The 18331-nt window shown below is 56.6% G+C and overlaps 3 protein-coding genes across 12 annotated transcripts in view; 1 reads left to right on the top strand and 2 right to left on the bottom strand.

Annotated features, from left to right (window-relative positions):
* Positions 1 to 1400: 1400 nt before the first annotated feature.
* Positions 1401 to 7377, bottom strand: UQCC5 (ubiquinol-cytochrome c reductase complex assembly factor 5). 6 transcript variants are annotated; one of them, XR_015552227.1, is made up of 3 exons: positions 4487 to 4718; positions 3998 to 4313; positions 1401 to 1505 (listed from the first exon to the last, which is right to left on the bottom strand). XR_015552227.1 is itself a non-coding variant. In XM_004419799.3 (2 exons), exons 1-2 carry the CDS (start codon positions 4502 to 4504, stop codon positions 1414 to 1416), a joined length of 243 nt encoding a protein of 80 aa, XP_004419856.1. In that variant the 5' UTR covers positions 4505 to 4738; the 3' UTR covers positions 1401 to 1413. The 6 variants fall into 6 exon arrangements, 1 of the variants encoding a protein (XP_004419856.1); XR_015552226.1 differs by having other exon boundaries at positions 3998 to 4317; positions 4487 to 4716; XR_015552228.1 differs by having other exon boundaries at positions 3998 to 4317; positions 4434 to 4495.
* An 88-nt stretch (positions 7378 to 7465) lies between these two features.
* On the top strand, positions 7466 to 16520 carry NT5DC2 (5'-nucleotidase domain containing 2). 5 transcript variants are annotated; one of them, XM_087431167.1, is made up of 14 exons: positions 7466 to 7719; positions 11602 to 11786; positions 11969 to 12043; positions 12305 to 12360; positions 12453 to 12528; positions 12811 to 12939; positions 13050 to 13110; positions 13191 to 13293; positions 13415 to 13516; positions 13695 to 13776; positions 15620 to 15706; positions 15789 to 15929; positions 16016 to 16080; positions 16165 to 16520. In XM_087431167.1, the coding sequence occupies exons 1-14, from the start codon at positions 7488 to 7490 to the stop codon at positions 16424 to 16426; spliced, it is 1656 nt and encodes a 551-aa protein (XP_087287293.1). In that variant the 5' UTR covers positions 7466 to 7487; the 3' UTR covers positions 16427 to 16520. The 5 variants fall into 5 exon arrangements, with proteins under 5 accessions (XP_087287293.1, XP_087287294.1, XP_087287295.1 ...); XM_087431168.1 differs by having other exon boundaries at positions 7468 to 7719; positions 12501 to 12528; XM_087431169.1 differs by having other exon boundaries at positions 7468 to 7719; positions 12453 to 12594; positions 16285 to 16520.
* The window catches only part of STAB1 (stabilin 1), a 28099-nt gene continuing 26245 nt past the window's right edge, over positions 16478 to 18331 (bottom strand). Inside the window, exons 61-69 of the mRNA XM_014792844.2 lie at positions 18198 to 18331; positions 17952 to 18117; positions 17758 to 17867; positions 17544 to 17663; positions 17308 to 17457; positions 17125 to 17229; positions 16885 to 17031; positions 16687 to 16803; positions 16478 to 16606 (exon numbers count right to left, since the gene is read on the bottom strand). Coding sequence (XP_014648330.1) covers positions 16550 to 16606; positions 16687 to 16803; positions 16885 to 17031; positions 17125 to 17229; positions 17308 to 17457; positions 17544 to 17663; positions 17758 to 17867; positions 17952 to 18117; positions 18198 to 18331 — 1106 coding nt within the window. The 3' untranslated portion in view covers positions 16478 to 16549. The remainder of the gene's footprint in view (positions 16607 to 16686; positions 16804 to 16884; positions 17032 to 17124; positions 17230 to 17307; positions 17458 to 17543; positions 17664 to 17757; positions 17868 to 17951; positions 18118 to 18197) is intronic.

The raw sequence follows: 18331 nt of genomic DNA, 5'->3' as shown, positions 1-18331 counted from the left end.
CTGCGGTGGAGGTGGGGGTGGGCCAGGGAGGGAACCCACAGCAGACACAGAAGTTAGCTAGCTGATGGTTTTATTAGCATTTACAACTATTCCTTGTAAAAGTTGTGTATGTTACATATTCTCTATATGTATCAAACATTACTAAATTCTCCATATATATCAAATACTCTAAAACTGGGGATGGGGATAACATATGGACTACGCCACATAATTGAGAGAATCATACCACAGTTTTAATTTCTTATGCAGCAGTCTCATCACTAAAATGCCTACGAGGTTAGGTTCACCAGGAACTCTTTAGGGGACGCAACTTTCCCTGGTGCTGTTGGTCTTCACTGCTCTTCACACACAAGCCATCTCTGAGCAGTGACCTGAGCTTGCTGTAGGTAGTGCTGTAGGTAGAGCCACAAGTCAGTGGCTCTTTATGCTGAATTGGTTCTAACATAAATGGACTAACATATTAGAAAAAAGCCCTAGAAAAATTCAGACATATTTGTGGCAGAGATCATTAACTTGAGGATACCCTGTGGCTTTAAGCATCTGCTTCTCTGTTCATGAGCCATAGTTAGAAATCATTTTGAAACTTAGTGTTTAATATGTAGATATTTTCTTGTTTGGAAAGATGTAGGACGTGGTTATCCAAGCATAGAAAGATACCTTTACCTTTTCTACCAGCTGACCCAAACTTATTCTTGGTCAGATTGCAGAATCTCTCCCACTACAGAGCCTCTGATTTAGCTGAGGTCTCTGGTTGCTTTACACTGTGAAGTTTCACTTTCTTAGGGAAGGAGCAGTGTCTTTATCTTCAGCAGCTAGATGAAAGCTTTATCTTCATCGTAGACAGGCGTGAGGCCTGTCGCCCCCACCACCCTTAGTCCTCATGAAGGTCCAGCCCTTGTATGTTAGTGGAGCCAGGCAAGGGAAGGGGTTATTTCTGTTCACAAGAGCACTTAACGTGAGTAATGTGTGGTCAGTCAGGAATTCCCACCAACCTAGCAAAATGTTTACAAATTGGTAGCTGGCAGAAATGTAATCTGCATAAATATCCTGGTTTAAATGATCTTGCAATAGAGATCTTTTATGTCCATGATTAAATCTGAATTCTGCCCAAAAAGTTGATAAGGTTATCTTTTGTTGCCTAAAACAAAGAACTTCACAGTGTAGACTGCACTGAAAAGCATCCTGATTGATCTTTGAATTGTTTAAGAAATATTTCATGGACTAGACTCAATGGGTAGGTGTGTGTTAGGAGGAAATAGTTTTCCCACAAGTGCTGTTCAACAGTGACTTGGGAAGTATTCAAGCAGACAGGAAAACTATAAAAATTCTTTGTAAAGGCAGTTCTGTGAGAAGAACAAGAGATCTGAAAAGTACATTTTTAAAGGAATTGAAACCAGTAGTAAAATTTCATATTCACTTTATTGATTGCTGAAGTTCAGTCTCTGATGCATCTTCCAGCCTTCTCTGATATTGTCTTTCTGAGGCTTTTCTACGGTAGACATCATCTGTATCAAACAAAAATTTTACTTAGATTTTTAAGAAACTGAGGAATTAAAAATACTCATCAGAGTAGTTGAACCAGTAGTCTATGTCTGTCACCTGTTTCTGAAATCTCAACAGTAATGTTTAACTCAATGCCAAAATAAACTTAATTTAAAACAAAACAAGTAAAGTGAGGACTATATTAATGGAGTTCTGGACTTCAATAGCAGGGTAAGAGTCGGTGTCTTCAAAGATAGGATCATGTCCTAGCATACCTCTTAGCAATATGTTAGGACTTTCCTCACTTCCTTTTCCCCCACAATTTCTGTTCTCTCTGAAATCATCCTTCTTAACTGAAACCTGGCCCCTCAAAGGCACTACTTGCCCTGTAGCTCTCTGCTGCTCCCCCTCCCACACCCAGGAACTCAGGGTGGGGAGGTAAGGTCAGCTTCCTTGTTCTCAGCTGCTGCTTTTCCAGACTACTGTTTCTCCACCCTGTTCCTTTGGGGCTTATGCCATTTGCCACCATCTCTGCACCGGCACCTGCTCTCCATCACTCGCCTTCAATCACTGAAAATGCTGGCATCTAGTTCAGGCTCCATCTTCCCAAGCAACACCATTCCCTACAGGGATAAAGCACCAGTCACCTTCACCTCCCTGACTTCTCCAGTCAACTTCTGCCATCTACTTGCAGTGTTCCTCTGAAGCAATAAATTCATTCTGCTCTGACCACAACCTCTACTACCTTTCTAGCCCTTCTGTCCTTGGACCTCTACCAACTTCTTCCTCAGGCCCTTGGCCCCTGCCCAAACCAGCTGAAATTCCCTTTTTGTCAACATCAACTTCTTGACACACCTTCAACACCCCGACTACAGATTAACCCAATTTCCTTCCTTTTTCTTGCCTCACTCTGCTTGCTTTGCACTGTGGGGGCAGCTGATGCGTCTAACTGGGTCCACTGTGATGCCTGACAATCCTGTTTCCTCAGCCATGACCCTGACCCTTCTTCACCAACCCCCAAATAGCCATGAACTCTTTCTTCAGAAAAAAGTCATCAGTAAAGAACTCTTCTAGCTAACTTCCAAGGGCCACTCCTACAGCCCTGCTCTAATCCCATCCTCTCCCACCTTCTCAGGGGCCAAGGTGTCTCCAGCCTCTCTACCCGCTCTTTCCTGATTCGCATTTGCAAATCTTCAAGTCTCTCCTGGTGTGGGACAGGGGGCTTACCTCCTATTCACATAGTGAAACTTCCTGAACCTCGTCTTCTGTGATAACAAACTCTCCTGGCCTTTTTGACCCCTCTCAGTCACCCTTAAGATGTTGGGGTTTGACTCTGACTTTCATCACAATCTGCTTGTGAATGACCCACAAACCCAGATCTGCCTCCTGAGCTTCAGATCTGTATAACCATCTCCACCTCAGCATGTCCAAAATGGAGCCCAGGACTGTCCTGCCTGTGTTCCCCCTGCCCCAGCTGTCCTGCCAGAAGCCTCCACTCCTCATCTGAATCTACTCAATCACCAAGCCATGCCAGTGCTATCTCTGGGGTGTCTCTCAACTCTACCCACTTCTTGGCCTCCCTTCTGTCCCCACCCTAGACCAGGCCACCATCTCAAACCTGGACAACCACATAGCCTAAGTGTTCTTGACAATCTCCTCTCCACAAGAAGCCATTCTCCACATGTAGTAATTTGCTGCCATTTAAAACCCTTCAATCCTTTGGGGCACACTTTGTTCTCCAGCCCTTTTGTGGCCCTGCAGGCAGCTCTCTAACCACTTCATCCCTCAATCTGCTCACCTGCTTCAGTCACTCAAACACAGCATACTTTCACACCAAGGCCCCCATGTCTGCTCTTACCCCTGGCACAAGACACTTTCAGCTCCACAAATGTTCCCCTCATCTGGCTGACACTCCATCTTCAGGTCCTACCTGACATGGTAACTCCTCCAGGAAGCTTTCCCTGCACCATCTAGTACAATTGTGGTGCCCCACCTCAAACTCCCATGCTCCCCCAACATTCCCCTCACAACACTGATCACACTTAATAGTAACCGTCTTTACGTCTGTCTCTCCCATTAGAGCTCTTCTGGGGTGGGGGATCCTCTGCCTTTTTCATTATATCCTCTCATCAGTGCTCATTAAATATTGATGAATGGATGAACAGAAGGACTAAGTATCTTTAGAAAGCACTACCGTAACAATATTTTTAATGAAGGTTGGCAATTCACAAGTGATACAGTGTTTCTGGAGAGGGACAAAGCAGAAAGGGCCAGGGGTTGGGGAAGTCTTCCCAGAAGAGGAACCAGCCTTTCCAGAGCTAGTGCTCAACAAAGCAATGCTAGGCATTTTTTTCACAATGCTGGGCCCTGGTGCCAATGACTCTGCCCTGTAAAGGCAGTGGTAATCAGCTAAACCGGGCAGACCAGCTCCCTCCAGGGTTTGGACTGAAGAGTACAGAGAGAACTGGTCAGTTACCAGGGGTTTCCATGAATGCTCAGGATCCCACCCACTTACACGGTGCTGTGAGCAAGGCTGTTCCTCAGGCCCAAACAATATCACCGGCATGGGCGAAGGGCAGGCTTGAGTGGAGGGCGTCCTAGTGGAGCCATGTGCCCTCTCCTCAAAGTGCAGGGAAGGTCTCAAGGTTGTTCGCCAATGTGCCTTTGTCGCCCCGCTTACAGGAGAGCCCGGGCTGGCCTCGACGGCCCAACGAATGGACCTGCACTTGCCCTTCTGACCAGGGTAAAAGCAATTCATCGCTCTGAGTGGAATGAACGGTCTGCAACCTAAGAACATCCTCCAGGAAAACGGGTCCCTTGCCGCCTCCTGCCTTCCTGAAATGAAACAGAGGCTGCTGCACCCTCACTTACAGAAGGTCTCCTGGCCCACGCGCACTTTAATCATGATCCACTCCACTGTTCCGCCCAGGACAAAAAAGAAGGGCAGGAACCTGTAGACGCCAAGTCGCTGCTTTCCGGGCACCCACTGCAGAACCCGTCTCACCTGGGCCCTGGAAAACATGCCCGACCGAGGTCGTGGAGAGGGGTACGGCAGAACCAGAAGCGTCGGGAGCTGCCCCAGGCCCTGGACCGGAGCGCCCGTGTGAAGCTGAGCCGTGCTGCTCGTCCTTGCTAAGGCCTGCGGCCTGCGTCCCCGCCAAACGTGCACAGACCTTCAGGAGTCTAGCGCGGAGCTCCAGGGTCCGCCAATCAGAATGCGGCGAAGTGCGCGTGCTCTGTGAGGCTGGCCCAGCCTGATGGAGCTGGCGCAGGCGCCTCGGCTCTGGAGGCGGGGCTGCCCAAGGGGGCGAGGGCTCCCACGTGGCTTTAGCCCGGTCCTGCCCCGCCGCCTCCCTGCTACAGGCTAGTGTACAGAGTCGGCAGCCGCACCCCCTGCTCTGTCACCGCCATGTTTTTTCTTAAAGTCGTCATAGAAGTGACGACCCTTTCTCATGGACTAAACGTGTACTACACCATACTCTAAAATGCAATTACGCAACGCCTTGCTTTTATTTCAGGGTCGTGATTGGTAACTAGACTTCTAAAAATAACAGAATTTGATATGCATCGCTGAAAGCTGAACTTTAGGGGCCGTCCCAGTGGCACAAGTGGTTAAGTGCACGCGCTCTGCTACAGCGGCCCAGGGTTCCCTGGTTCGGACCGGGGCGGGCACTGAGGCACCACTTGGCAAGCCATGCTGTGGCGGCCTCCCATATAAAGTGGAGGAAGATGGGCATGGATGTTAGCACAGGGCCAGTCTTCCTCAGCATAAAAAAAAAAAAAAAGAGGAGCATTGGCAGATGTTAGCACAGGGCTGATCTTCCTCACAAAAAAAAAAAAGAAAGCTGAACTTTATCACAACAAAAGTCTAAGTAAGCATCTTTTGACAAACAACTCTAAAATTAATGAAAACTATCTTGTATGGGACACAGCGTCATACAGGGACTTGTAGATGCTTTTTATGCATCATCTCCTTATTCACAATAATCACAGAACTGCAGAATAGTTAAAGAGCACGGGCTTTGTCAAACCACATCCCTGCTGCACACATACTTCCCTTAGGTGGTTTGTGCCTCAACCCCCTAATCCACAAAATGGGGACCTTTCTCTGATGCTGTGAGGATTTAGAGAGATAATATAAATAAAGCACTTAACACAATGCCTGGGGCGTAGTACCTGATCAACTAACATTAGCTATCATATTATGATGATAATAATTTATTGAGCCCTAGCTCTTTATATGTATTCGGGAACCTAGTGAACCTCGCCTCTATTTTCATCATCTCCTTTTATAGATGGGGAACTGAGAAGTTAAGAAATTAAGCCAGGTAGAAGAGCTCTGACTCCAGCGACTTTACTCGGGCTGCATCGCTGTGCTTGCTGAAGATGTCTGTAAGGGACTGTCACCTCATTACCTAAGGATAAAAAAACTGGGGAGTATCTTTGAGAGGGGAAACAACTATTAGACAATCTACAAAAATCAAATGAAAACTTAGAACCAATAAGAGAGTTTGGTGATGTGGACACATAACGTACAAAAACAGGCTGGAGAAGAGACAGAGCAAGCAGGGCCCCTGGAAGGGGTCGTAGGGTCTGCCGCTGAGCGGCCAGGCCCCCAGCAGCTGCTCAGATAACCAACCTGCCTTCTTCTGGAGCCAACCCCACCCAACCGCGCACACACACCCGCTTGGCGCTCACTCCCTTTTCTGTTTGTAGCTCTGGGAGCTGGACGTCTCAGAGCGCCCATATCCCGCCCAGATGAGGCTTACGTGTGGCCAGGTCTGCAGTGCCCACCTAGCTCACTGGGGCCTTGGGGGGAGAGGGGGGGCACAGCCACCCACCCACGGGCCCACCCTCCATCTTGCACCAGCACCTGGCCCAGGGTCTGGCACAATGTAGGTCCTTAACCAAGGTGCAGTGGATTTAAACCTGGCGAGGCCACCGTGGGGAGCACCCCACGGAACCAGTGTCCAGCTGGCCAGCTCCCCCACTGACAGGGCCCACAGGTGCAGGGTCGGCCTCCACAGGGCCCAGTGCACCGCCTGATACATATGTGTACTCAGAAAACGGATCTGAGTAGAAGAAAGGAGGGTGGAGAGCGGTTCCAAGCAGGAAAGAGGAATTTCGTTGGACAGCCTGGAGACAGTGCTAGAAGAGACCGCGGCATCTCAAGAAGGGGCCTGAGAGAAGAGAGGAGTGGGGCGGGTCGGTGCGGCCATTTGCTGAGGTCGGAACCAGGCAGGCGCAGTGACCCCCGGCCCACGGCCCTGCAGCGCCCAGTCGTCCTGCTCCGAGTTAAAACGGGTCATCTGTGTGAGGTACAGGGAGAGAGAAGGGGCTGCTTCAGCGGACGTCGGCTGTGCTGCGGCTCCTAGAGTCTCAACCCGCGTGGGGCTGGCGCCGGCGAGCGCGCGGAAAGGGCTCTTTATTCGCTAAATTAGTGAAACGGACCAGCTTCTGGTCTGCGGGCAACGCCAGTCAGGGGCCGGAGGCGAGGAAGAGGACCCCCGCAGGGGGACTTGGGGGAGGGGCCGAGGATCTGCGGTCAGGAGGACAAGAGATGGGGGAAGGGGCGGGAGGGCCCGGGAACGCAGGGGGAGACAGAGGACTACGGGGCCGGGGTGGACCTGCTGCGCTCCCGCCCCCTCCTCTCCGCGCCCCGGCCGTCCGCAGCTTCTCGGGGACGGCCGTTCTTAGGCCCTCCGACCTCCCAGATGGGGGACAGACGGACCCAGCATCGCCGCCAACGCAACCAGAGAGAGGCGCACCGTCCTTCCCAGCGGAGCAGGAGACTGGGGGGAGGGGGCCAGGGAGCCTGCCCCGCCCCGTCCTGGGACCTCCCGCCCCCAGGGCCGAGGGGCGCGCCCATTGGCCAGCCGAGCTCCGCGGGCCGCGCCCATTGGCCGGCCACGGGGAGGAGCACGCGGCCACCGTGGCGGGCGCGCAGGAGGAGGGCAGCAGAGTGGCCGACGGGCCGAGGGCTGCGCGGGCGGCGCGCGGCGGGCATGGCGGGTGCGGGGCTGCGGGCGGCCGCTCGGCGCTGGCTGCCTTGCGGAGGCCACGGCGGACCGCGAGCCGCCTCGTCCTCGCCCTCCTGCCCCGGCTGCGGCCCCCCGGGTCCCGGCGTTCAGTGCCCGGGTGCTCCGCGCTTCGCGCCCGCCCCGGCGCCCACCGGCGGCGCCGAGCTCGGCGCGCACCTATGGGCTCGTTACCAGGACATGCGGAAGCTGGTGCACGGTGGGTGAGCCGGAGTGGGCGCCAGGGGATGTATCCCGCGCGGCGGCAGACGCGCGGCCGCCGACGGACAGAGCGCCAGGGCACCGCCCCCGAGCCGTCCCGGGCGCCGCTCTTCGGGGGAAGCGCCCCAGTGCAGCTCGCCGAGGCTCTGGAGCCCGAAGGCCCGGCGGCTCTTCGAGAAAGGCTCCAGCGGGTCGTCCCGGAGGCTTCTGCTGGGCGGGCGGGAGGTTTGTTCCCCGGCTCCGTCTGCAGGAGCTCCGGGTTCCTGGAGCGGCCGCCGGAATGTGGGGCCCCCGCCGCCTTTGCTAGTTTTTCCGCCGCGGCGGGAACGCCCCCAACCCCTTGTTCTCTTAGGGGCCCTCACTTGGGGCGGGAGTACTGAGGGTAAAGCCAGCCGGCGGCGCTGGCCGGAACAGGCTCCTAGGGACTGCCCGACCTAAGTGGACACCCACTAGACTTTTCCGACACCTCTAGATTGCGCCCTGGAGGTCCGGAGTGCTCTCAGCCCAGGAGAGGAAGGTGTTGGTTGGAGAAACGAGACCAAGACGCCCCAGTCCCCTGGAATCCAGAAGGGTTGCTGCATCCTTGGCCAGAGCACTTAACCTCCTCTATCCTCCTCTCTCTTGTAAAATGGGCTGAGGAGGCCTGAGGCCTCCTCTCAGAGAGGGCAAGCCGGGGTGCCCTGGTGAGGCCGGAGAGCTGAGCGAACTTGATGTTTGTTCACGGGTCTCACGGGGCGCTGCCTCTGGAGCAGACAGATGCCGTTTAGGTCTTGGCCCTATCGCTGACCAGGTGGGTGGCGCTCAGCAAGCCTCACCCTCTGGGACCCTCAGTGTCTTATGACATAAAACACTATCCTGGGGCCTCTGTCACAGGGTGGTGGTGATGACTCAGAAAGAACCACGCCAAGAAGGGGCAGGGGAGCTTCTGGAGGAGTCCCCTGGGGTGACACCAGCTTTCATTGTCTGATAAGACAAAGTGGCCCTGTCTGGAAGATTCCAACTGATTGAATGGGAGCTTCCACTCTAGCTGTGTGGAGACCTGCGAGGGCTGGGTGGATGGGACCCATCTCTTGAGAAGCTAAAGGCAGAATAGTTAAGACCCCTGAGGAGTGGTGGTTTTGAAGCCCTTGGGCCTCTGTCAGGACCCCAACCCCCCACCCTCAGTGGAGGGGACAAGCCTGGGATGCTATTTAAGGAGACATTTTTGCTCTGGGCCTAGAGAAGACCCTCTGTAGAGCAGCCTGAGAAGCCTGCCTGTAGGTGTGGGGGGAGGGAAATAGGGAGGTCTGTTGGGCTTTGTCATTCAAGGCTCACCTGGATCTTCAGATCTTCACAGAGACTCCCAAGCTCCTCTTGATGTGAAAGGGGCAAGGTCATTTTCAAGATGCCATGGTGAGCACCAGGATAAACCAGCCTTGCACCCCTGAGTCCTAACTCTCCCCTTCTGTCTGGGTTTTCTGGGGGAGATTCTGGGCACTGAGGTATGTGTTGGGCTAATGCCTGTGGGCAAAACTTTGCTCCAGGCCAGCCGCCCACCCTCACCCCCACCCCCAGCTTCAGCGTGGTGACATTGGAAGGCTACACCAAGGGGCTGAGTGATTAAGGCAGGTGGGGTGACCTGAATTCAGATCTCAACCACATTGCCTACTGCTGGATGGTTTGGAGCAAGTGACTTCACCTCCCTGAGCCCCAGTTTCTTCCTCTAGATGATGCAGGAATAAGTGTGACCACCTCACAGGATTGGAGTGAGGATTGAACAACACGAGCCTCTAAGGCACCCAGCAAGTGCTCCCAGCTGTGGCTGGGAGGATGGCACTCACAATGAGTCTCATGGCTGTCATGGGAAGAGTTGGCCCTGGAACCTGGAGCCTCAGGCAGGCGTGGGAGCTGGGGGCTGAGGAGGAGAAAGAAGGGTAGGGGCTGGACAGTGAGACCAGTGAACTTGGGAGGCCAGTGCAGGTTGGGGCACATCTACTTCACCTGGCCCTGTGCACCACCACAGCCCTGTGGAAGGGAGTTAGACCTTGTGGCCCTCAGAGCTATGGTTTTCTTGGTCCAGATATCAGATCAGGAGGCCAAGCCCTGTGGGCTGCTTCCCCATCCTGCGTTGTTCCTGGGAGAATTGTCCATCCTTGGGAACATCCTCAAGGGCAGAGGCAAAAGCCTGGACTAGGCCAGAACTCTGCCAGCAAGAGGCTGCCCTGCCAAGCAAATCCTTCCCTTCCTGGGGGGCTACTGGTCATTGTACCAAGAATCACAATTGGTATCCAGGAACTCAGGACGATGGGAAAGGCAAGGCCCAGGGTCCTAGTGACACCAGATGAGGGGCATCTCAGAAGCAGCTCCCTGGAGGGCTGAAGTTGGCTGTGTCTCACGTGAGGAGTGTTCTGTCTGCACCCACGAGTCTGCGAAGCAGCTGCTCTCTGCCAGGCCTAGGTTGGCCTGGGGCTGACAGAGGAACCAGCCACTCCTGTTCCCCCACACTACACCCTGCACTTGGCTCCAAAGGAAAGGGAGTAGGGGAGGAGCCTTGTTCCAAGGGGGCCTCCAAGGCGAATGCTTGGAGCTTGGGAGCTCATCAGCGAGCGTCTGCCTCTGAGCACAGGCAGCTTCGAGGCATGCTGCATGGCCAAGGGCTTCGAGATCATGACTGGTTGTGGCTGAGATGGATTCTGTGAAGGCTTGGACTGTTTGGGCCTGAGCCACAGCCTAGAGGTCTCAGGAATAGGGCCACCTGGAGCCCCTGCAGGGCAGTACCCTGTGCACCTAGTCCTGTCTGCTCCCCTCTCTCTCCCTGCGACTCCTGCTCCTTGAGTGATGCAGGGAAATCCAGGACGGGGAATTGATGGGCTCCAGAGGTGCATCGCCCATTATTCCAACATTTGCCGTGGGTACAGAGCGAGAATGCTGTACAGAGCACATTCTATGTGACCCTCTTAGTAATTCTGTAGGTTGGTACAATTTTTGTTCCCCCTTTAGAGACAAGGAAACTGAGGCCCAAAAGGTGAGGTGACTTTCCTGAGGTCACAGCCATGAGAGGGAGGGCTTGGTCTGGTCTCTGACCTCAAAGCCCATGTCCTTTCTCCATCCACCTTCCCCACTCTGTAGATGGGGAAACCAAGGCAGGTGAGCCTGGGACCCCCTCAGCCTCATGTGCCTCCCTGGGACCCCAGAGCCCACTCTGCACAGTGTCCCACTCAGCCCCTCGGGAGCAGCCAGGGGCTTGTGGTGGCTCCTTCTGGGGAACAGTCTAGGTAATGGCCCAGAACCTGACATCACACGTCCCGCCTGTCGTCCCCCCGTCTTAATTAGCAATGTTCCCTGGCTAGAGGCAGCAAATGTCATTACACGGGCTGGCAGGCAGCTGAAATCCCATTAGAGGGCTTTCACTCCGCAGGCTGTGGCAGCTACTCAGAGCTGGGGGCCTGAGCAGCGGAGGGGCTACCCAGTATTCCGCTATCCCGATAGTGTTCCTAAGTCCCAACCCCTAGCTTCAGGCAAGGTAGAAAGGGTCGGAGCATAGCCATGTGTCCACTGGAGCCTGTGAGAGCCTGGAGGAGGCCTGGGCTCAGTGTACCTGGTGGGCTGCTGGTGATGGTGTAAGCCGGGACCCACAAGTAGAAGCTCCAGCCATGGGCTTGGCTCATTGCCAGTTCTGCCTTACCCCAACCATTTAACCCTGGGCAAGTGACTTCTCTGTGAGCCTCAGTTGCAGAAGATGGTGCACATTGGGTGAGCTGCAGCACTGAACTAAGAGTACCCATCCTGGGGTTCTTCATGAGGCTCCCAGGGCTGGGCGCCTGGAAAGTGCTCAGTAACCATTTGCTGTTTGCCGTGAGGACATTGTCATTCTCATCATACTTCCAACTCCTTCCCCCAGACCTCCTGCCCCCTGAGGTCTGCAGTCTTCTGAACCCAGCAGCCATCTACGCCAACAACGAGATCAGCCTCCGTGATGTTGAGGTCTACGGCTTTGACTACGACTACACGCTGGCCCAGTATGCAGACGCGCTGCACCCAGAGATCTTCACTGCCGCCCGTGACATCCTGATTGAACACTACAAGGTGAGGCTAGCCAGGCAGGGGGCCCAGGCCCTGGAGGCCAGCAGGGCCCAGCTTCGCCTAACCCTAGGCTGAGTCATGGGGCTCCCCTGGGCGGATGGCTGAATTGATCCCCTGAGGCAGCTGCCCAGCCAGCAGGTCTGGCAGTGCCACTGGCTCAGGCTTGGCCCACTCTCCACCGACAGTACCCAGAGGGGATTCGGAAGTATGACTACAACCCTAGCTTTGCCATCCGTGGCCTCCACTACGACATTCAGAAGGTGAGTGCCTAGACCACTGACTTTCCCTGGCCCCTCCTGACTGGTTGTATATCGGGGCTACTTCCTTAGCCCCTCATCCCCTATAGGGGGGTCTCCTCATCTGTCTAACCCCTTGGCCTCAAAGCTGTAGCTTCTTTGCGTGCACCTGATCCCCTTGGTACCATCCAACTGGGGCTTCAGCATTGGGGCTGGAAGAGGCTGGCTCAGGGCCAGTGGCAGACTCCTTCCTCCCCACCCATCCTGCTCCCCTGGTGCCCCCAGAGCCTTCTGATGAAGATTGACGCTTTCCATTATGTGCAACTGGGGACGGCCTACAGGTCAGTGCTGACTCTGCCCTGCCCCCTCCCCTGCCTGCTGCTCCAGATCCACACTGTCCTGCCTCCCCCCTATTCCCCGCCCTGTGCTGCAGCCTGGGCTCAGGACCACTCTGGACTGATGAAGTCTGTGTGCCACCCAGGGGCCTCCAGCCTGTGCCAGACGAGGAGGTGATTGACCTATATGGGGGTACCCAGCACATCCCACTGTACCAGATGAGTGGCTTCTATGGCAAGGTACTTACTCCACCTGCCACTCCCAGGGCAGCCAGCTCAGTGATCTCATTGTGGCTGCTGGCTCCCTGGGAGGTGGTGTCCACACCCCAGTGAGCCAGCCCTGACCGACAGGCTGTGCCCCTCCACCAGTGGCCCAAGGCAGATTCGGAGCCCCTAGTCTCCAGGGCTGGGGTGGTAGGGCTGGAGGGGTTGCTGAGGCAGTGGCTTCCTTCCCAGGGTCCCTCCATCAAGCAGTTCATGGACATCTTCTCGCTGCCAGAGATGGCACTGCTGTCCTGCGTGGTGGACTACTTCCTGGGCCACGGCCTGGAGTTTGACCAGGCACACCTCTACAAGGATGTGACGGTGAGGATGTTGGTCCTGCCTCTCAGGAGCAGGGAAGGTGAAGTCCAGCTACAGCAGGGCAGGCCCTCTTGGGCCCCACTGCACCCTCACCATCCCTCCACTGTCCCCAGGACGCCATTCGAGATGTGCACGTGAAGGGCCTCATGTACCAGTGGATCGAGCGGGACATGGGTAAGGGTGGACAGGAGCTGCCTCAGCCTGCCTGGGCAGGAGGCAGCGCTGGCCCTCACAGACCCATCTCCCCCCGTTAGAGAAGTACATCCTGAGGGGGGATGAGACCTTCGCCGTCCTGAGCCGCCTGGTGGCCCATGGGAAACAGCTGTTCCTCATCACCAACAGTCCTTTCAGCTTTGTGTGAGCCCCGTCCCGCTGTGGGAGGAGGGAGCAGGGTGGGGCCGGGCAGGGGGTGGGCAGGCCAGGAGCCTCCCTCAGACCACCTGGTGGCCTGTCCCACCTCTGCCCCACCTCTGCCCAGGGACAAGGGGATGCGGCACATGGTGGGTCCCGACTGGCGCCAACTCTTTGACGTGGTCATCGTCCAGGCAGACAAGCCCAGCTTCTTCACCGACCGGCGCAAGTATGGGCCTGGCGGGTGATGAGGCCAGGGAACAGGGACTGGCCTTTGCTCACTGCCCTGTGTGCTTGGGGTAGGGACATCCCCTTGCTGGCTTGTGGCCCATGTGAGCAGGTGGTCCTTTGTGGGGGGGTGCCTGGTCCTGCCAGACTGGAAATCAAGCCCTTTACCCCCACCCTAGGCCTTTCAGAAAACTCGATGAAAAAGGCTCTCTCCAGTGGGACCGTATCACCAGCCTGGAAAAGGGCAAGATCTATCGGCAGGTGAGGGCCATCTGCCATCTAGGTGGGAGTAGCACCTGACGGGGTCCACAGGGCCTAACCAGAGCCCCAGGCTGTAGAGGGGGCAGTGGCATGGCATTCTGTGCCCTGACCAGCCACTACACATCTGCTGTGGGTCTGTCCCCTCGCACCATGGCCCTGCGTCCAGGGGCTACCAAGAAATGGCTCTCAGGGCACATGCCTGGGCATTGTTGAGGGCTTGGGCTCTGGGTCAGGCTGCCTGTGTTTGAATTCCAACTCCACTACCCGATAGCAGAGGGAGCTTGGCCAAGTCACTTGGCCTCTCTGTACCTTGCTTGCCTCACCTGTAAAAGAGGTACAATACTCTATTTGAGTTGTGATGTAAAGCCCTTAGACTGGCCGGGTATTTGCTAAGTGCCCGGTAAATGGCCCTTTTATTACTTGGGCTGACCACTCTGCTGCAGCCAGTCAAGCCTGCCTGGGGCCCCTAAGCTGGGCTGGTGGGGGGGCTCACAGGCCTCTGGGGAGACCCCTTTTCCTGGCTGGCTACAAAGATGAGAAGGGGCCTGGTACTGGGCTATGGGGGTTGGGTGGCTAGGAGCAGGAGGTGATTAAGGTATTTGGCCCTGGATGGAATGCGGAAATCCTGGCTGAGCTGTGCTTTTGAGGGTGGGGGTTCTAGAGGCTGTGGCAGGGAGGAAGCCAGGGGTGCAGCCTGGGGGAGCAGCCTCAGGGTACCCAATGCTGAGGCCTGGCCTGCAGGTGCTCCTCCCAGCCTGCAGGCCCCCAACTCTCTGTGGCCCCCTCGGGCCCAGGTTCTTCCCCTTGGCTCTGAGGGTGACAGTTTCCTTTGTCTTGGCATCTTGGCTGAGCCTGAGGGGGTGGGGAACATGACTTTTTCTTCCTTGGCAGCTTTTAGACTTTTCTTTATGCCTGATGTTCTGAAATTCCATTTTGTATGTGTGTGTGTTGGATCCTGCCTGGTTCTCGTCTTTCTTTGCTCTTTCTCCCTCCTCCTCTGTCTCCTGTTGCTGGAACCTCAGGCTCCATCCTGCCTAACTCGGCACCTGCACCTCAAGATTCTTCCTCTTGGTTCAGGGCACATCCTCAGCCTCTGCCCACTCATACTTCCCTCTTTAGCGGGGTCCCCTGCTCCTCAGCCTCCCCACTTGAGCTTATTTCAACAATTAAGCCTTTCACAACCACCCGTTTCCCCCAGGGCTTTCATCTTCCTGGGCCTCTTACATGCACAGACTGTTCTAGTAACTCCTTTTTGCCGAGTGTAAATGCTCATTTTTGCGGTGTGGGCTTCTGCCCCGGTGGCTGCTGCACTTCCTGCTCTGGAGGCACATCCTGCCCCCAGTTTCTGCTCCCCTGTGAGCTTCCTCTGTTGTATTTGAGCCTGGCTGAGTGTTTTCATCTTTTCTCCGGCTTTGGAGCAGGAGGGGCAGACAGCCTCACAGTGAGGTCTGCCAGTGGTCTGCTGGGTCCCTCTGGGCTCAGGCTGAGAGGCTGGGAAGGACCTCAGGGCTGTGGTTGCTGCTGCAATTTGTTTCCCACAAAGAGCGGACTGAGGGCTACAGGGAGGGGAGGCCCTGGAGGCACAGGGCACCATGCCAGGCCTACAGGAGACCTTCCTGCGGCAGGCAGACCCCCTTACTGAGTCTGAGGGGGAGGTGGCAAGGGCCAGAGCCCAGAGGAGACAGCAGGGCCACAGGAAGGGGCAGCCCAGCATCTGGCTAGAGGGGCCTCGCAGCCTTTGGGGATTTGGGAGGACTGGTGGAGAACAAGTAGTAGTTCTGGCAGCCCCATGGGAGCTCCCTCGGCACACTGGGCTCAGCAGTATCCCCCCACTTCTCCCCAGGGAAACCTGTTTGACTTCCTGCGCCTGACGGAATGGCGCGGCCCCCGTGTGCTGTACTTCGGAGACCACCTCTACAGTGACCTGGCGGTGAGGGGGGAAGGCCTGGGCCACAGAGGGGAGGGCGCCCTCCTAGCTGTCACTAAACGCTGTCCTCCACCCCGCCCACTAGGATCTCATGCTGCGGCATGGCTGGCGCACAGGTGCCATCATCCCCGAGCTGGAGCGTGAGATCCGCATCATCAACACGGAGCAGTACATGCACTCGCTGACGTGGCAGCAGGCTCTCACGGGGTTGCTGGAGCGCATGCAGGTGCGGGGGTGTCGGGAACCTCCTGGGGGAGGGGCCGGGGCTGTCACCTGGGCACACACACCCAGTGCACACCTTGTCTCCTCCAGACCTACCAGGATGCTGAGTCGCGGCAGGTGCTGGCTGCCTGGATGAAGGAGCGGCAGGAGCTGAGGTGAGCAGCGTGGGGCCAGGGCAGGAGTCCTGGCCCAGCCCCCTCCTGTGTCCCCCCTCGAGTGCCCCTTGTCTCCCTCCCCAGGTGCATCACCAAAGCCCTGTTCAACGCTCAGTTTGGGAGCATCTTCCGCACCTTCCACAACCCCACCTACTTCTCACGGCGCCTCGTGCGCTTCTCCGACCTCTACATGGCCTCCCTTAGCTGCCTGCTCAACTACCGCGTGGACTTCACCTTCTACCCACGGCGCACACCCTTGCAGCACGAGGCGCCTCTCTGGATGGACCAGCTCTGCACCGGCTGCATGAAGACACCCTTCCTCGGCGACATGGCCCACATCCGCTGAGGGCACCTTTATTGTCCAAATAGGCCCCAGCCCCTCTTGCCCCGCCCACTCGGGGCATCTGTCCAGATAAGCAATAAAAGTGGTCTCCCTCCTGCTTGTGCCTCTGCTTCAGCCCCAGCCACGTCACTTTACCGCAAGGATCCTCTGCGTGTCGGGGAAGTCCTCCTCCAGGAGCGAGTCCTGGGGAGAGGACCATTTGTGGCTGGGCAAAGACCAGGCCCTGGACCCACTTCCCCAGCCCCCCAGCCCCCTACACTCACATCGAAGGGCTCACAAAAGGTATCATGGCTGCCAAAGACCGGGTTGGGGACAGAGACCAGGGTTGGGCTGGTCCCTTCCTGCCACGGGGAGAAGTCATCATCAGCATCACCTTCCGCCTGAGAAGAGAGGTAAGTGGTAAGGGGCCACCAGCAAGATCAATGGACCCAGACCCCCCCCAACCCCCAACCCAACCCTACCTGGAAGGCAGAGAAGCCAAAGCCTGTGGCCTTGCCTCGGGCACGGAGGTAAAGGGCTCCCGCCACCAGGCCCAGCAGTGCTCCAGCAGCTACCACAGCCCCTGCACCTACTGCCACAGGTGGGGCCTCAGGTGCCGCCAATGCCCGCTGCAAACAGGGAGAGCATCAAGGACCTGGCAAGAGCTGTCCCCTCGCCCCTCGCAGCTCTGCCTAACCATCACACCCCCGCTGCCAACTCACAGGCTGTGGGGGTGCCAGGAGGGGGCTGGCAAGAGTGTGGATGATGCCATTAAAGGCCATGATGTCCCACACGATGACACGGCTCACCACAACTGCCCCTGGGGCCTGTAGGAAGACCAGAGTCAGGCTCAATAGGTGAGGGAGGGCTAGGGCCAGCAGGGGAAGGGCAGCAGCCAGACTCACCACAGGGGCCCAAGAACTGTTGTCCGGGCCCACGTCACTGATGATGAGGCAGAGGCCTGAGTGGGTGGGGAGCAAGGTACCCTGGCTGGCATTGGTGCTCAGGAAGGTGGTGTTGGAGGCGTGCAGCTCCAGGTCTGGGCCACTCAGTGTCTGTAGGCAAAGCAAGGCCTGTTGGCCTGGGCCAGCCAGAGGGAGCAGAGTTGGCCCCGCTCTGCCCATGCCCCCGTGCTAGTTACCATGTTGTCCATAAAGCCTTCATTGACAGGGACGAAGAGTGTCTTATAGGTGAGCTCATCGTCCAAGAAGTCCAGGAAGTCGAGACCCCGCGGGGTGGCATTAGCATAGCCCAGCAGCATCTGGGAGGGTGAGGAGACAGGTCTGTGGACGGGCTCCCTTCCCAGGGATCCCAGCTACCCCACACCCCAGTCCTGAGGTTGCACCCCTGCACACCCCATAGAAGGTGGAGAAGTTGGCAGTGGTGGCCAGTATGTCAAGCAGCTTCCCGTTGCACACGCTGGTCCCATCACCCACAAAGCCATCACGGCAGTGGCAGGACACGTCTGTGGGAAAGGTGGGTCAGTGGGTTGGTGGATCGGTGGAAATAGGGCAGAGCCAGGGAGTGGGGTTTGGTGGGGTGGTTGCACCTTGCACTCGATAGCAGTAAGCATCCCAGCACTCCGACAGGTCCTTCCGGGCACCCAGGCTGACCACGCCCACCTGACCATCACCACAGTCTGCCGCAGGGAAAACGACGGGGTGGGCAGCCGAGCCGTTGGCCAGCCAGCCCACAAGGCACAGGTGGAAGCCTAGCTGTAGGGGCAGGAGGGATGCTAAGACCCAAGGCCCAACTCAAGAGACCCCCACAGGCTTGGCTCCCGAGTTCTACACACCTGCTGGGCAGCAGAGAGCTGAAGGAGAGAAGCAAGGACAGCTCCCTGGGCCCCACATGCCGCCTCAGCCTCTGAGAAGTTCAGACCATAAGGGCCACTGGTGGCCTGGAGGTGGAACACACCAGCCCGTTTCT

This window comes from Ceratotherium simum, chromosome 5 (assembly GCF_057802395.1).
Source record: "Ceratotherium simum simum isolate JZ-2026a chromosome 5, ASM5780239v1, whole genome shotgun sequence".
Classification (NCBI taxonomy): domain Eukaryota; kingdom Metazoa; phylum Chordata; class Mammalia; order Perissodactyla; family Rhinocerotidae; genus Ceratotherium; species Ceratotherium simum.
This window is presented reverse-complemented; position numbering and strand designations above follow the sequence as displayed.

Bases quoted from the DNA above. Each gene is read 5' to 3' on its own strand.
- UQCC5 (XM_004419799.3), bottom strand. From the start codon at position 4,504: ATGTTTTCCAGGGCCCAGGTGAGACGGGTTCTGCAGTGGGTGCCCGGA. The intron at 1,506-4,353 runs GTAAGTGAGGGT...TGTTTGATACAG, and splicing joins CGTGGGCCAGGAGACCTTCT to ATGATGTCTACCGTAGAAAA.
- NT5DC2 (XM_087431166.1), top strand. From the start codon at position 7,488: ATGGCGGGTGCGGGGCTGCGGGCGGCCGCTCGGCGCTGGCTGCCTTGC. The intron at 12,044-12,304 runs GTGAGTGCCTAG...TGGTGCCCCCAG, and splicing joins TCCACTACGACATTCAGAAG to AGCCTTCTGATGAAGATTGA. The intron at 12,940-13,049 runs GTGAGGATGTTG...CACTGTCCCCAG, and splicing joins ACCTCTACAAGGATGTGACG to GACGCCATTCGAGATGTGCA.